The following is a 14,273-nucleotide window of genomic DNA, read 5'->3' on the forward strand; positions in this document are numbered from 1 at the left end:
AGAAAAAAACAAATCAAATGTATGATTTAATAAATTATTATAAAGTGAACACTTTCTAACTAGTACCAAGGTCAATAAATAAACATTGCCAACGGTTCCAGAAGCTCCTTCCATGTGCCTCACCCAAACACAACCAGTTCTCTCTCTCTGAGTAAATAGTATTCTTTTTAATAGTTTCTTCCTTGCATTTTTATAGCTTTTTTATCCAAATATGCTTTCTTGGATATTATACTTTAGTTGTATTCATTTTTTAAAACTTTGATATGTCTTTTACATCTTTTAAATCTATAGGGTTTTCTATCCATTTCTTTCATTCCTTACAATTTATTTGTGAAGAACCTGGAATATTTGACTTGTAGAATTATCCAGTCTGGATTTGCTGATTGCTCACTTATCATGTAGTTCACATACTCCTTTCTCCCCTGTGTTTCTGAAAAACTGTCAGCTGAATCTAGATTCTGATTTAAACTAAGATTTGACACCTTTTTCAAGAACATAGGGAGTGTTGGCAAGAATATAGTAAGCACATAGTGTCTGCTCGTGTCTGGTTTTGCAATCATAGCAAAAATGAAATCTTAACACCTATATGCATTAATTGATATTTACCAAATGTTCATATTCTCATTTTGTTCTTTATTTTTCATTATTAGTTTGACTACTTTTACAGGTGATTCTTCCCCTCATCTACTATGTGGTCACTTGGTGGTACAGTTGGTGAAGGAAAGGCAGAATAAATACAAAACTTTTTCCCTTTGTTTACCTGTTTTGCCAATGTATCAGTTACTTATTTAACAATGTAATGAAACGGTTCCTTATCTCCTAAGAGGTAACGAATTTTAAAATATTCATGATATATTTATAAACTCATAGACTTACATATGTTTGCTTGGTTTTAATCAGATGCAGTTATTATCATTTCTGAAGCTCAAATCATTCTATCCCTGACCTCTTCAGGTTCTCTCTTCAGTCCTTTTGACAAGACCTAAGTACTCTCTGATAGTTTTCTCATTATCTGGTAGGACTAGATGTTCCATATTCCTTTGATACACTTACCTCCTCCAGATCCAGGATCAGTCATTTCCTTTTTACTTTTTTTTTTTCATTTGTGAGAAATGGCATTTTAAGATTATAATCTCAATGCTCTTTCTACTGGGTTGGTTACTATTTTGAAGCTTTCTTAGTGTTAAGAGCTAGTAAATGTTTATATATAAAAAAATATATCATGAATTTGTAGGAATATCTCAAATTGAATTCAAAACTGCATTGCTTTTGCCGTAGCCTCTTTTCTATTCCACGTCTGCCTCCTCGCTTTCACTTCAAGACTTCCGGTTCTCAAAGACCAAGGAGAGGAAAGAATTAGAATATCCCATATTCAGGGGCACGTGGGTGGTTCAGTCGGTTAAGCAGCCAACTCTTGATTTCGGCTCAAGTCATGATCTCATGGTTTGAGAGTTCGAGCCGGCATCAGGCTCACTGCTGTCAGCACAGAGCCCACTTGGGGTCCTCTGTCCCCTCTCTCTCAGCCCCTGCCCCGCTCATGGTCTCTCAAAAATAAATAAAACATTTAAAAAAAAAGAGTATCCCATATTCACTTGAACAACAGTTTTGGAATAGCAAAACTATCAGCACCCCTAATTTGATTAGGAAAACTTAAATGGCATTTGCTCCCCATTCATCCGCATTCCATTCTTTTTTAATTGTGTTATGTCTTCGGTGTCATATTAAGCAGCCATTACATATCACACCACCTCCCTCATTGCCATCATTTCATCTTTAGTTTATAGGCTTTATATTTATATGTATATAATGCTTGCAACAGATGTTTATGTTGATACTTCTGTAGCTATTCTAGTTATGCAAGCTTATTTTCTAGTAGATTCCTCAGAAAGGCTGTTCTGTGATCTTGATAATGGAAAGTCAGTCTTGCTGAAAGAAAAATCATTGACTTACACTTTCTTTCACTGGATATTTTAAATGCATTATTCCATTTTCTTTTGGTGTAAAGTGTTGGAAATGACTGATAATAATCTAATTTTTTTCTCTTATAAATCATATGCTTTTCTTTTCTTTTTAGATAAACACAAAAGATTTTTTTTCTTTTTATTTAACGTCCAGTGATTTTACTAGGATATTTCTTGATGTTGGTCATTCTGGGTCAAATAGTCTCAGTTACCTAGTGTGCCTCTTTCAATACATAGTTTCATACCTTTTTATATGAGGAAAGTTTCCTTAAACTATAGCTTTTTAGCATTTAACCTATCACATTATTTTCTTCTTCAGAAACTTCTGTTATACCTACATGGATATTTTGTGCCTGTCTTTATTAATTGTTCTTCTCTCAAATCATCTTTTTTAAATTTCTGGTTGTAAGTTTTCATCCTCTTATTCTCCTATTTCTGTTCTTAAAGTATTTTCTATTGTGTTTATATGTTCTTAATTTCTTTTAGTTTAGTTTCTATTACTGATTTTTTCTTTTATTTCTGATTTTTTCCCCTGATTTCTCACACCTCATTTATGACATTTTTCTAATTACAATTCATGCTAAACTTTCAAGCCTTTTTATAATGTTTTAATGTCTTTTCGCTCATTTTTAAAATTTTGATGTTGAGAACATGTTTTTCTAGCATGTTTTCATTGTCTGTAGTGATATGAAAAATTCTCTTTACTCTTTCATTTCTTATAATAAATCTGTATGATATTTGGCCTTAATACTTTTCTGTGGCTCATTTTCACATGGCATTAGTTTTCCCAAGTCTTAGAAGGAGGCAATGTTTAGGATGGTTTTCCCAATTTCACAGTACTACGAATTCCAGTTTTCATACACTGTCCAAAAAACCACAATGACTTGAATTCTGGGATTTCCTGCCTTGATTCATCTCCCCCATGTTAGTCGGGACCTTCTCTTTCATTTCTGTCATCATTATCCAATTACGTTTTGATTCAATTCCCATATTTTTGTTTTCAGTGTAAAGTGTTATCCTAAAAGGGGATCTCAGTTGGTCAATTTTGAGAGTTTTAACTTCTCTGGCAGACTTCCCTACTACAGGGCCCTTGCACTCACTGGCCAATGAAGAAGGTAAAACCCCGCCCAGTTTCAGCTGCTATTCTCTGATTGGCATGTGATACTTTCCAGAAAATACTGGCTGACTGTTTTGTGGTTTTATATTTTCTGTTTTTTTAGACACCTTCCTTGCTTCTTCTGCTGTCACTCATACAGATGCGACTCTCAGGCTAGTCTTAGAGTTTTTGGTTTGTTTTTACCTCCTTATATTTTGGGTTTGGTGAGGATACCTTGTCACTTACTTTTGTTGCTGTTTTTTTTTAATGTTTATTTATTTGTTTATTTTGAGAAAGAGAGAGCATGAGTGGGGAGGAGCAGGGAGAGAGGGAGAGGGAGAGGATCCCAAGCAGACTCCATGTTTGACGTGGAGCCCAATGCGGGGCTTGATCTCACAACCATGAGATCACAACCTGAGCTAACATCAACAGTCAGACACTTAACTGACTGAGCCACCAGAGCACCTATCACTTAGTTTTGTTATAAACTTTATCCATGGGCTTTAAGTTTTGGTATCTAATTCGTGTATCTGTATTTATGTGGAGACTCAGTGATAACTAAAAAAAAATGATGCCTCTGACTAAATTTGGTTTTAATTTTAACAGGCACTCTATTTGTTGATCTCCCCAAAGAGGCCAAATAAACAATTGCATAGGCAACCTTTCCAATACATTCAAAATCTAGTTAACAAGGAAATTTAAATGGTTGATTTGTGTGTGTGTGTGTGTACTCTTCAGGATTTATTGAAAAATGCAGCCCCCGCATAAACCACTGAATTAACAAAGGTTTAGTCTTATGATTTTACACCATCTATATCCATATATGTATTATACTATAATAGCTATTATACCAGTACTTGACATACAACATGAAATTCTAAGTACTAAACATGAAATTCTAAATAAGACATGTATCATGTTGAATGTTAGCAGTAACCATTATCTAACAAGAACGTTCAATTAATAAGTACATTCCTATTGCCAGTAAATTAATTGTACTGAATCTCTAACTCATTCTTGAAATAATTAATTTCCTAATTCCCTATGAATTTACAGTATATATATGGAATGTTAAACATTTTTTTCTCTTTTTTTTCTTTTTGGCAGTTTGGGAAATTATGCATCACTTCATGGACAAATATATTGTAAACCTCACTTTAACCAGCTTTTCAAATCTAAAGGAAATTATGATGAAGGTTTTGGACACAAACAGCATAAAGATCGATGGAATTACAAAAATCAAAGCAGCTCAGTGGATTTTATTCCTAATGAAGCCACAGATATGTGTAAAAGTAGTGTGGAAAACACTGCCTTACTTGGAGATCTTAATAAACAGTTAGATGATAGTAACAGTAGAGGACAAAGAGATGATTTGAAAAAATTCAGGGAGAGGGGAAAATTAAAAATCATTTGGCCCCCTTGCAGGGAGATGCCTAAGAAGACCTTCCCCCTTGAGGAAGAGTTCAAAATGAGTAAACCTAAATGGCCACCAGAAATGACAGTCCCTACATCCTCTGAATTTAAAAGTGAATCACTAATAGAACCCGTTAAAACTCTGGAGAATAAAGGGCAGGAGCAAGATAATGTTTCTTTCCTGCAGCCATATCTGCAGTCCATCCATATGTGTCAAAAAGAGGATGTTATAGGAATCAAAGACATGGACATGTACGAAGCAAGAAAAGATGAGAAGAAGGAAGGAAATAAGAATGTGCAAGATAAGCTGAATGAGGCTGAAGATACAAAGAATAAGAGGAAGAGTGAAATGGATCTTAATGACAACAATAATGTGGTTGTGCAGAGTGCTCAGAAGGGGAAAAATGAAGAAACTAATGAACCTGATGGTGCAGAAGTTTTACAGGTTGCTAACACTGATGATGAGGTGGTGCCAGAAAATTGTAAAGAGAATTTGAATAAGAATAATAATAACAATTATGTAGCAGTCTCGTGTCTGAGTAATTGCAGGCAGAAGACATCTATTTTAGAATTTCCTAATCTATTACCATTGTCAAGGGAAGCAAACTATACCGCAAGTGAATTTCCAATTGAAAATTTAGAAAATGCATCTAGAATCTCAGAGTTACTTGGTATATTTGAATCTGAGAAGGCGTACTCGAGGAATATTCTAGCCATGGCCCTCGGGAAACAGGCTGACAGAGCTACTGCTGGCAGTCTCGTGCAGTCTGCCCCCAAACTGGGTCTCAGTGGCAGGTTAATAGTAAAGGAGGAAAGATCCTTAGCCTCTTCTGATACAAATATCTTAAACACCAAAGGAAACCATGCAAATAACAAAAATCTACACTTCCTTTTTTCTAACCCTGTGAAGATCGCTGCTTTTTCCAAAAAGAATGAGAACATTTTCGAACGTGACTTAATGGAATCTGTAGATCAAATTAAAAATATGCCATGCTTGTATTTAAGAGAATTTGGGAAGGGCATCAAACGTGGGCATGGTGAAGCAATAGTAACAGCCCACGTTAATGGGAATACAGGTTGTGATGCTCCAAGCAGTGCATGTGCAGCTAAGCCTTCATTTCCCAGAGTGGAGGTCCAGTCTGAACAACTCACCGTGGAAGAGCAAATTAAAAGGAATAGGTGCTACAGTGACACTGAGTAAAACATCTCTGCCCACTTGCAGTTCACACTCAAGTCTGAGACACACTGATGTCTGAAATAGACTTCAATAACCTTCTGTTGAACTTGTAAATTTGATGTTCAGAAATTTCATGTCTATCACAATGGAATTTTCCTTGCATTAAGCTATACAGTGTTTTCTATAATCGGTTTGAATCTACTTTTATTCTGAATGTAATGAAAAGATGAAACAATATGGCTCTGTGTTCCTGTCAAATGGCACTTAAGTATATCTCTGTTTTCAACATGCCAGATAACATCACTGATGAGATTCTGTGCTGCTGGTATTTATTATAATTCTTATACCTTCTCTATAATTTCTGCTGAAATAAAATTAAATCACCTGAGATGCGAACCAAAATACTTGCGTAACTTTTTTCCAAATATATTGAGATTTTAAGTATATATGTTTTCCATAATTTGGAAACTGTCTTTTCAGGGGCAGGAGGTATTTAATACACACACACACACACACACACACACACACACACAATCCTGGAAAAAATAAAATACTGAATCAAAGCCACAGTATTATCAGAAAATATAAAATTTCATTCTCTTGTTTGCTCTGTATTTTTAAAGATATGATGATTATGTTTTTTTAAATAATTGCCTATATTAAACTATCATGGAATGTCTATAAACATTTAATGAAAAATATCAATTTTTCTTCAAAATAATGTGGAGTCCATTCTTAGAAATCAACTGAATGACAAAGATTTTAGAAGTTACTTAAATAAATTATGCACATTGCATTTTTATTGCTTACCATATGTAATCAATAAATATACAAATCATATTACTACTACATTTTGTCAGGGTTTTTTTATCCTACTGGATGGATATTAAGTTTTTCCATTGTAAAAACAAACTTTGAAAAATTTGTCTTCTGAATTTTCTGCTGATTTTGCCTTTTTGCAAATACATTTAGTGATGCTTAGAGGAAAAAATAACATGAATGTAAATAACTGGCTTCACATTAATTTGGAGTGTTCATATGCAAAAACAGGTCTTATCCCCTATTCTCCCCTTTCTATTAAGTATGAAAACAATGTACTTTTGAAAACTACTTTTTCTTAGAAAGTATAACAAATATTGCTAGTATGTTGTCAACAGATATCACAGACTTACTATTTTTTTTTAGGGCTGCCATAACAAAATATACACATTGAGTGGCTTAAGCAAAATAAAGTTGTCTTATAATTCAGGAAGTCCAAGATCAAGTTGGCAAGTCAGTTTCTTCTGAAGCCTATCTACTTGACTTTCAGATGGCCATCTTCTCTCTGCACATGGTCTTCCCTTTGTATGGGTCTGAGTCCAAAGTTCTTCCTCTTATAAGGACACTAGTCATTTAGATTAGGGTTCACCTTAGTGACCTCATTTTATTTTAGTTACTTCTTTAAAGACTATCTCCAAGTATAGTCCTATTCTGAGATTCTAGGGGTTAGTACTTAAACATATTGATTCTAGGAGGGCACAATTCAACCCATAACAGCAAGAAACCACATTATACTTTTAGGATTCTTTTTTTAAACATATGCCTATTAATATTATGAAACAACTTCTCAATTATTTTTCACTTGGGATTATATTACAGAACTATGTCATATCTATATTTATGCTATAAAAATAATATTTCCAGGAATATTATTCTTTTCCAAAGGAGTGAAGATAGGCCCATGATGGACCAAATGCTTTACCAGAGGAGGCTATGTAATGGCAGAGCTTGGCATGTAAGGGGCTTTGCAATATTTATTTGAGCCTGGGCCTTCCAATGAATCTTGTAAAAATGTTTTATCCCCAGAAAATTGTGCTGAATTGTCTTTTGCAGCTTCCACGCAATCAATCCTTGTGACAGATATGGGGCTTTGGGCAGCACATTTTTTGGATTAGAACAATGGTTTTCCCACAGTGCAGTAAAACTACAGAATGCACCTATTCCCAAATGTGCAACCAACATGTACATCTGGCAATTTTCTATGAACATCTCTAGAGTAATTTCTAAAGGCACATTAATTTTTTAAGGACCTGAAAGACAGAAAAAAGAATACTTTCTCTGCTCTCTTCTGATAGTTACTGACTACTGGTGACTATCCAATTGAGGAGGAGAAAATTTTCCCATTGCCAAGAAAATGAACTTAGAGAAAGATTATCACAGATGTTGAAGTGAAAGAGAAGTGAAATGCTTTTTTTTTTCTCTCTATCTGGAAATGCTATTGAGAACCAAGGGTGATTTCCAAATCTAATGTAAAAGTTTAGAAATCTGCAGGTATTAACAGTAATGTGAAATCTTATTTTATAAAAATCAAATTTACATGGAGATCAGAAATAGGCAATGGACATAATACTCAGATTCAAAATAAGAGCTTTGAGAGCATATGAGAGGTGCTGATCAGTACAGAGCCTCAATCCCCCGGAAATTAACTCTAATAGAAAACAAAAAATATTTTTAGATAATCTAAAAGTAATTTAATCTCAGCTTTTATAGAGTCCTTTGGAAAGGCTAATTTAATCTATTTAACAAGGTCCATTTACTGTGGATGTTTTCTCCTAAAATACTGTGAGAAATTTTTAAGCTTTAGGTATTTATATGCAAATTAAGTGGTAGAGGAAAATTAATAGTAGTAGAATATCTACAGTATGGTCATCATCTTTTGCTATACTACCTTTTTGTAGAAAGTAAATTAATGGATAGAAAGCCTGACAAACACTGTGGTATCATCCAGTCAACAACTCAACAAATATGGAGCCCTTGGTATTAGTTGGCAGAGTGATTTTAAAAAAAAGGATAAATCATGGCATCTCCCATATCATCTCCCAGACTATAAAAGGGGCATTCAAAAAAAATTAATCACAGTTGATACTTATGGATGCAGAAGGGTATCAATACAGGAAATATATAGCCACAAAGAGTTCTCTTAAATTGGAAGATTTCAAAATAATAGTAAATAAATAGGTGAAAAATTTCCGGTTTAAAAGCTAAATTGTCTTCATTTTGCCATAGTCACAATTTACTTAGATGTGATTATATGTTTGTAAATTCTATGATGCACAGTCAAGATCCTCCTTCAGGAACAAAGGAGTTACTTCCCCAGATACCAGAAGTGCTGCCCACAGAAAACCCTCAACTTTCAGCCCCCTACCAGGATTGCTTTAGCTAAAGATACCACTTACCCCACAAGGACTGTGCTCAATAAGTGATCAGTGAAAGAAAACTCAGCAGAACTCCGAAGGGTCATGCCAGTGTCAAATATCCCTGTAGGGTTGGCTGAGGCCTCCACGGAGACGCCATCACCATCAACTTCTCTTATATCCAACCCTGCTTTGTTCATATCCCTTCCTTTCCTTTGATACCAAGAGCACACCCTGAAAAACCTCCTTCACATTAATCTCTGTCTCAGAATCTACATCTTTGAGAACACAACCTGGACAAGCTGGACTCTTGGGAGTGGCCTAAGAAAGCAGATACTGGTATATTTTAGAACTGAACTACTTGCTACCTGGCTGACAATGGGCATAAGATGGCCGTGCAGTTGTTAAAATTCTCAGCTGTCATAAACTAGGATGCCTACATTGAAGCAAATGCATAGCTGGTGCCGTGTGTCAAATATTTGAGACATGTAGAAGAAATAGCAATTACAATGAAAATTGAATTGAGGGGCGCCTGGGTGGCTCAGTCAGTTGAGAGTCCGACCTCAGCTCAGGTCACGATCTCGCGGTCCGTGAGTTCAAGCCCTGCGTCAGGCTCTGGGCTGATGGCTCAGAGCCTGGAGCCTGCTTCCGATTCTGTGTCTCCCTCTCTCTCTGCCCCTCCCCCATTCATGCTCTGTCTCTCTCTGTCTCAAAAATAAGTAAATGTTAAAAAAAAAAATTAAAAAAAAAAAAAGAAAAATGAATTGAGTACCAATTGCTAACCCCTATCACTCTGGGGGGAAAATTAACAAAAATCTGGAAGTGTTAATCAACAATTAAAGCCTAAATATAATTTAATTGTAAAAGTTGTTTAGCTCCATAGAAGGATAAAATCCCTTATGAGATCAAGCCCCACATGGGGCACTGATCTGACAGTGTGGAGCCTGCTTGGGATTCTCTCTCTCCCTCTCTCTCTGCTCCTTTCCAGCTCATGCTCTCTGACTCTCTCAAAATAAGTAAATAAACATTTTTTTAAAAAAATCCAGCCCCTTCTAATGTGTTGGTCCTCTAAGCCTGGTGGATCCACTCCACAGGCAATGTAGAAATTTTGGCTGTGGGCACCCTACTTCATGATGCAGATGGACCCCAACCCTGACCTCATGGAGTCTAAAGTACAGAAAGCCTGTGGAAGGCCCAAGAGCCATTTATGCACTTTAGCCAAGGAGTTACAGGAAAAGTTTACATTTGCCAGATACAGAGGGAACAGGGATGTATGTACTGGTTTTGCTCTGAGCTCTTTGCATGCGACGTGGTTTGTGAGGTTGCCAGCATGTCCTTACCAAGCACAGGTTCTTTTCAGGAACAAAGGGAAGGTGTCCAGCTGTGCTTGGATCCATCCATCTCATTATCATTTTAACTTAACATTGTTTTTGATAAACGATGATTTAAAACGTTCAAAGACGCAGTAATTGGTAATGACCACTACTGTGTCCACCCTCTAATTTACTGCGTGTTTTATAGGATGGTGGCAGATGTTTATTTATTAATTATCATGATGTTCCTTTCATCCCCATTAAACCATTCCCTCTAGGAGAAAGACTGATTAAAGGATATTTCTGTTGAACACATCTTTCTATCATCTTTATTTGCCCATATAGAAATTTTATCAAACAAATTGATTAAAAGTGAATTTCAAATTAATTTACTATTTCCTGAACTCTATCCAACCTAAAATATTTATTGTTCAATAAAAATTTCAATGATTTAGTAACAGATGATATATAAAACACAATGCCATCAATATCTGAGAACAAATAATGAAAAAATGTATTAAATGTTATGCCCTAGTTCATTAATTGATTTCTTTTAAGTTTTAATTTCTACATTTCATACTCTAAGTTTCTATGTTTGTATGTGTGAATGTTAATGTGTATGTGTTTAATAGTTAATGTTCAAATTATGAAAACACCAATATCAGCAATTTTCAATGCTGTTCAGGCTGTTTTTAGAAAGCCAACATGTTCAATTTTAATGCCATCAAAATCATCAACTCTGAATACATATTTGTCATAAGTTAATAACAACATTAGTTGGATAAATATTTATTATCAAATGGATAGCATTTATAAGTTGTAATGTTCAGATTATGCATTTTATTCCTCTGAATTTTGTTAATACCTGCATTGATCTGTGGTTGTTGATATAGCGCTTATGAACAAATGCACATCCATTTACATAATTTCCTATAACCATTTACAGTTTCTCAAAATGTTTGCTAATCTCTTTTATTTCTTCATCTATACTATTCCTAGTAATTTTATACACGCCCAAGGCTTCAATTATCTTCATAATACTGATGACTCCCAAATGTATATCTAGCTCTCCTCTGAAGCTAGAATCATACAGACAACTACCTGATAGTTTCTCTTGGACATTTAAATGGTACCTTAAATCCAACACCTCCAAATCAGAGCATTACTCACTCCTCATTTCCATCCTCAAACTTGGCACTCTTCTAGCAATTCATATCTCAGACACCATTATCCATCCAGCTACTAAAACCAGAAAACTAAGAGTATATTTTATATCCTTATTTCTTTCACCCATTCCCAATTAAAATCTTTCCCCAAATCCTGTTGACCTTTACTACTTAAATATTTCTCTCATCTTTTGTTCCTTACACATATCACATTTGCAATTGTACGTGTTTTTGTTATCTGATTAGTGCCCATGGCACTCTATCCCACATCACCCCCCATACTGACTGGAAGCTTTACAAAGACAGGCACTGGGTCTGATTTTACTCCCCATGTTTTCCCAATTCCCAGCAAGAAGTTTGACATATGGTAGTCATTTGGTAAATGTTGTTGAAAGAGCCAATCACCATATAAATCTAAAATTTGAGCCACTGTACATAGAGTAACATATAACAATTGATAAGGGGGGGCGCCTGGGTGGCTCAGTTGGTTAAGTGTCTGACTTCGGCTCAGGTCATGATCCCCCAGTTCGTGGGTTCAAGCCCCGCGTCGGGCTCTGTGCTGACAGCTCAGAGCCCGGAGCCTGTTTCAGATTCTGTGTCTCCCTCTCTCTCTGACCCTCCCCCGTTCATGCTCTGTCTCTCTCTGTCTCAAAAATAAATAAACGTTAAAAAAAATAATAAATAAGTAAATATTGATAAGGATATCTTTTGGAGTGATTTTTGGATTATATGCAAAGTATCCACCACAGACCATGCTTATATAACATGTGAAAACAATACTTTCAAGAGACTGCAGTTGTGCTCCCAAATTGCATATCTAGATGCCAATGACACCCTTGGGTATATGTCTAGAAAAATGGCTGAATGGGTAGGTTTCATTATTACAAATAGGGTTCAGCAGATGTTACAGGAAAACATATTTATTAAAGATTGACAAAATTAATCCAGTACCTAAGGACAGACAAATTCATTCATATAAGTACACACGTACAAATACATAGACAAGAATCTCTATTGGCCTTAAAATGTACATTTTCCCAAACATTAGAAGTTAAACTTTTCTGCACAATAATTTGTGTAGGACATTAAGGTTGGATAGTTAAAACCAAGATGTGTAGACATTGAGTTGCCCAAGATCACATGTTTAAGTATTGTGACCCAAAGACATAATAAAGAAGTCGCATACCCTTTCCTCCACCCAAGTAGTCTTTGTGAAAGTATTGTGATTGTGCTATCATGCATTTAATTTTTATTTTCTGGTTTATTTTTATGCTTTTTCATTTATCATTGTATATGATTATACTGTTTATATATGTGCATATATCTTACTTCTATATGAATGTACACTTATGTGTGTGCATACACATGTATATGTTCTAGAACCAAATGAAATATCCATTGCTTAATTAAGGTCCTACTCATGATTTGGCTGAAAAAAAATAAAATTTATTAATTTTTGCACATGAAACATAATTTCAGTATATTTAGAAATTTAATATATTGATCATTTTAACAAATTTAGATAATCTGTAGAGTTCATTGGCTTGGGAAGGTTTTTAACAAGAATTAACAACAACAAGAAAAAAAAGAGCTCTGGATTAGGCATTATTTAACCAGAAATTACAGATAAGCAGGGAACCAATTGCAATTAATTAGAGAATGGCTACATATGTCTGTACAAAAACAATATAAACTAATGGCAGGTAACGTTCATCTTTTGCTGTGTTCCAAGATCACCGCAAGTGTGAACACCGTGGCCCTTGATCCCATTTAACAGTCCCAAATACCCCATGGGTACAATATGAGATATGGTTTTATTATCCCAGGTGAAGAATCTGTGGATTAGGGAGTTAAGTTACTTGACTGAGTTTACCAAGTTACCCAGCTTTTAAGTACTGAGACAGGGACTGAAATTAGTCCTAACTGACCAAATAGCTCATTAGATATGGTTTTCCACATCTTTCTGGCTTCCCAACACTTCATTGTGTGTGTAAAAATATATACATGAAATGTTCACATATATACATATAAATATAAGTATGATGGCACAAAAACAGACACATAGACCAATGGAATAGAATAGAAACCCCAGAACTAGACCCACAAACGTAAGGCCAACTCATCTTTGACAAAGCAGGAAAGAACATTCAATGGAAAAAAGACAGCCTCTTTAACAAATGGTGCTGGGAGAACTGGACAGCAACATGCAGAAGGTTGAAACTAGACCACTTTCTCACACCATTCACAAAAATAAACTCAAAATGGATAAAGGACCTAAATGTGAGACAGGAAACCATCAAAACCTTAGAGGAGAAAGCAGGAAAAGACCTCTCTGACCTCAGCCGTAGCAATCTCTTACTTGACACATCCCCAAAGGCAAGGGAATTAAAAGCAAAAGTGAATTACTGGGACCTTATGAAGATAAAAAGCTTCTGCACAGCAAAGGAAACAACCAACAAAACTAAAAGGCAACCAACGGAATGGGAAAAGATATTCGCAAATGACATATCGGACAAAGGGCTAGTATCCAAAATCTATAAAGAGCTCACCAAACTCCACACCCGAAAAACAAATAACCCAGTGAAGAAATGGGCAGAAAACATGAATAGACACTTTTCTAAAGAAGACATCCAGATGGCCAACAGGCACATGAAAAGATGTTCAGCGTCGCTCCTCATCAGGGAAATACAAATCAAAACCACACTCAGGTATCACCTCACACCAGTCAGAGTGGCCAAAATGAACAAATCAGGAGACTATAGATGCTGGAGAGGATGTGGAGAAACGGGAACCCTCTTGCACTGTTGGTGGGAATGCAAAGTGGTGCAGCCGCTCTGGAAAGCAGTGTGGAGGTTCCTCAGAAAATTAAAAATAGACCTACCCTATGACCCACCAATAGCACTGCTAGGAATTTATCCAAGGGATACAGGAGGGCTGATGCATAGGGCCACTTGTACCCCAATGTTCATAGCAG

The 14,273-nt window shown here is 35.6% G+C and overlaps 1 protein-coding gene across 2 annotated transcripts in view; it reads left to right on the forward strand.

The window, feature by feature from the left end:
• Positions 1-6,043, forward strand: part of XIRP2 (xin actin binding repeat containing 2) — a 74,678-nt gene extending 68,635 nt beyond the window's left edge. Inside the window, exon 9 of one of the 2 annotated variants that reach the window (XM_043576950.1) lies at positions 4,165-4,274. Coding sequence is in view for 1 of the 2 variants with exons in the window: in XM_043576951.1 (XP_043432886.1) it covers positions 4,165-5,671 (1,507 nt within the window). In the remaining variant the exon portion in view is untranslated. Of the gene's footprint in view, positions 1-4,164 lie in introns of both variants that reach the window. The other variant, XM_043576951.1, reaches the window with a different exon arrangement.
• The last annotated feature ends 8,230 nt before the right edge of the window (positions 6,044-14,273 follow it).

Source organism: Prionailurus bengalensis, chromosome C1 (genome assembly GCF_016509475.1).
Source record: "Prionailurus bengalensis isolate Pbe53 chromosome C1, Fcat_Pben_1.1_paternal_pri, whole genome shotgun sequence".
NCBI lineage: Eukaryota > Metazoa > Chordata > Mammalia > Carnivora > Felidae > Prionailurus > Prionailurus bengalensis.